Below are 1,413 nucleotides of genomic sequence, written 5' to 3' on the forward strand. Positions count from 1 at the left end.
TAAATACGCAGTAGAGGTATTTAAACGTAGTAGAGGACATGTACCTGTATATAAAAAACGCGCCCTATAGTCCGGTGCGCCAAATGTGTGTGTTAAATACAGAAATGGCACACATAACTGAGACTGCGCCTTTTAGTACGGTGCGCCTTATGGTCGTGAATATATATATATATATATATATATATATATATATATATATATATATATATATATACACACACACACACACACACACATACACTGTCTGTACCATGACTCACCCAGAGATCACCCAAGGTTCAGCATGCTGGTCAGAAATATTAAATAATCTCCCTCCAAGCACCTCAACATCTTCCAGGTGTCCCTCCCGGGCCATCAAATAGCCATAGACATCCATTCCTGCAAGTAAGAAAAATAAATTTTTATTTAGGTTTCTAAAACCGTCTTGTAAATATGAAAGAACAGGTTGTGAAGTCATGAAAATATATTTGTGCATAACTGAAAAGTTAAATACTATCATGGATGGATACTAAGTTATAAGAATATAAGCATGAGAAGAGCTCTCCGACTTGCCTTTGATGAGGTAAGGATCCAGCATCTGAGCTTGCTCAAATTTAAGAATGGCATTTTTTGTATCACCTGCCCTGAAATGGACATCTGCCAGGCTGACCAGAAGATCAACATTGTCTCGCAGCAGAGACTTTTTCTCCAAAGAACTGAAGGCAAAATGTTTTATGGATTTATTTTGGGGCAGACACATAACATTTGCCAACTGATATAAAGCATCAAAGTCATTCTCACCAAATAGTGTTGATGGCTCTTTGATTGTCCCCTGCGTGTATAAAGGCATATGCTTTGATCCACACAGACAGCCAGTCCAAATTAGGGAGACTCTGGATCACATCCATAGTCATTGAGGCCACCTCTGCTCCTTTAACTGACAGAGAAAGAAGACCTGGAGGGAAAATATAAAACTCAATTAAATTACACTACCGTTCAAAAGTTTGGGGTCACATTGAAATGTCCTTATTTTTGAAGGAAAAGCACGCATACTTTAAACTAGTTTTAACTTTAAAGAAATGCACTCTATACATTGCTAATGTGGTAAATGACTATTCTAGCTGCAAATGTCTGGTTTTTGGTGCAATATCTATATAGGTGTATAGAGGCCCATTTCCACCAACTATCACTCCAGTGTTCTAATGGTACAATGTGTTTGCTCATTGGCTCAGAAGGCTAATTGATGATTAGAAAACCCTTGGGCAATCATGTTCACACATCTGAAAACAGTTTAGCTCATTACAGAAGCTGCAAAACTGACCTTCCTTTGAGCAGATTGAGTTTCCGGAGCATCACATTTGTGGGGTTACCATATTTTCACGACCATAAGGCGCACCGTACTAAAAGGCACAGTCTCAGTTATGTGTCCCATTT

At 38.6% G+C, this 1,413-nt stretch overlaps 1 protein-coding gene across 2 annotated transcripts in view; it reads right to left on the bottom strand.

Moving 5' to 3' along the window:
* The window catches only part of anapc7 (anaphase promoting complex subunit 7), a 28,212-nt gene that overhangs the window by 12,570 nt on the left and 14,229 nt on the right, over positions 1 to 1,413 (bottom strand). For both annotated transcript variants that reach the window (XM_015404453.1, XM_015404454.1), the window contains exons 5-7: positions 781 to 934; positions 553 to 695; positions 261 to 378 (exon numbers count right to left, since the gene is read on the bottom strand). In XM_015404453.1, coding sequence (XP_015259939.1) covers positions 261 to 378; positions 553 to 695; positions 781 to 934 — 415 coding nt within the window. The remainder of the gene's footprint in view (positions 1 to 260; positions 379 to 552; positions 696 to 780; positions 935 to 1,413) is intronic.

This window comes from Cyprinodon variegatus, unplaced genomic scaffold (genome assembly GCF_000732505.1).
Source record: "Cyprinodon variegatus isolate N-32 unplaced genomic scaffold, C_variegatus-1.0 Scaffold1751, whole genome shotgun sequence".
Lineage (NCBI taxonomy): Eukaryota > Metazoa > Chordata > Actinopteri > Cyprinodontiformes > Cyprinodontidae > Cyprinodon > Cyprinodon variegatus.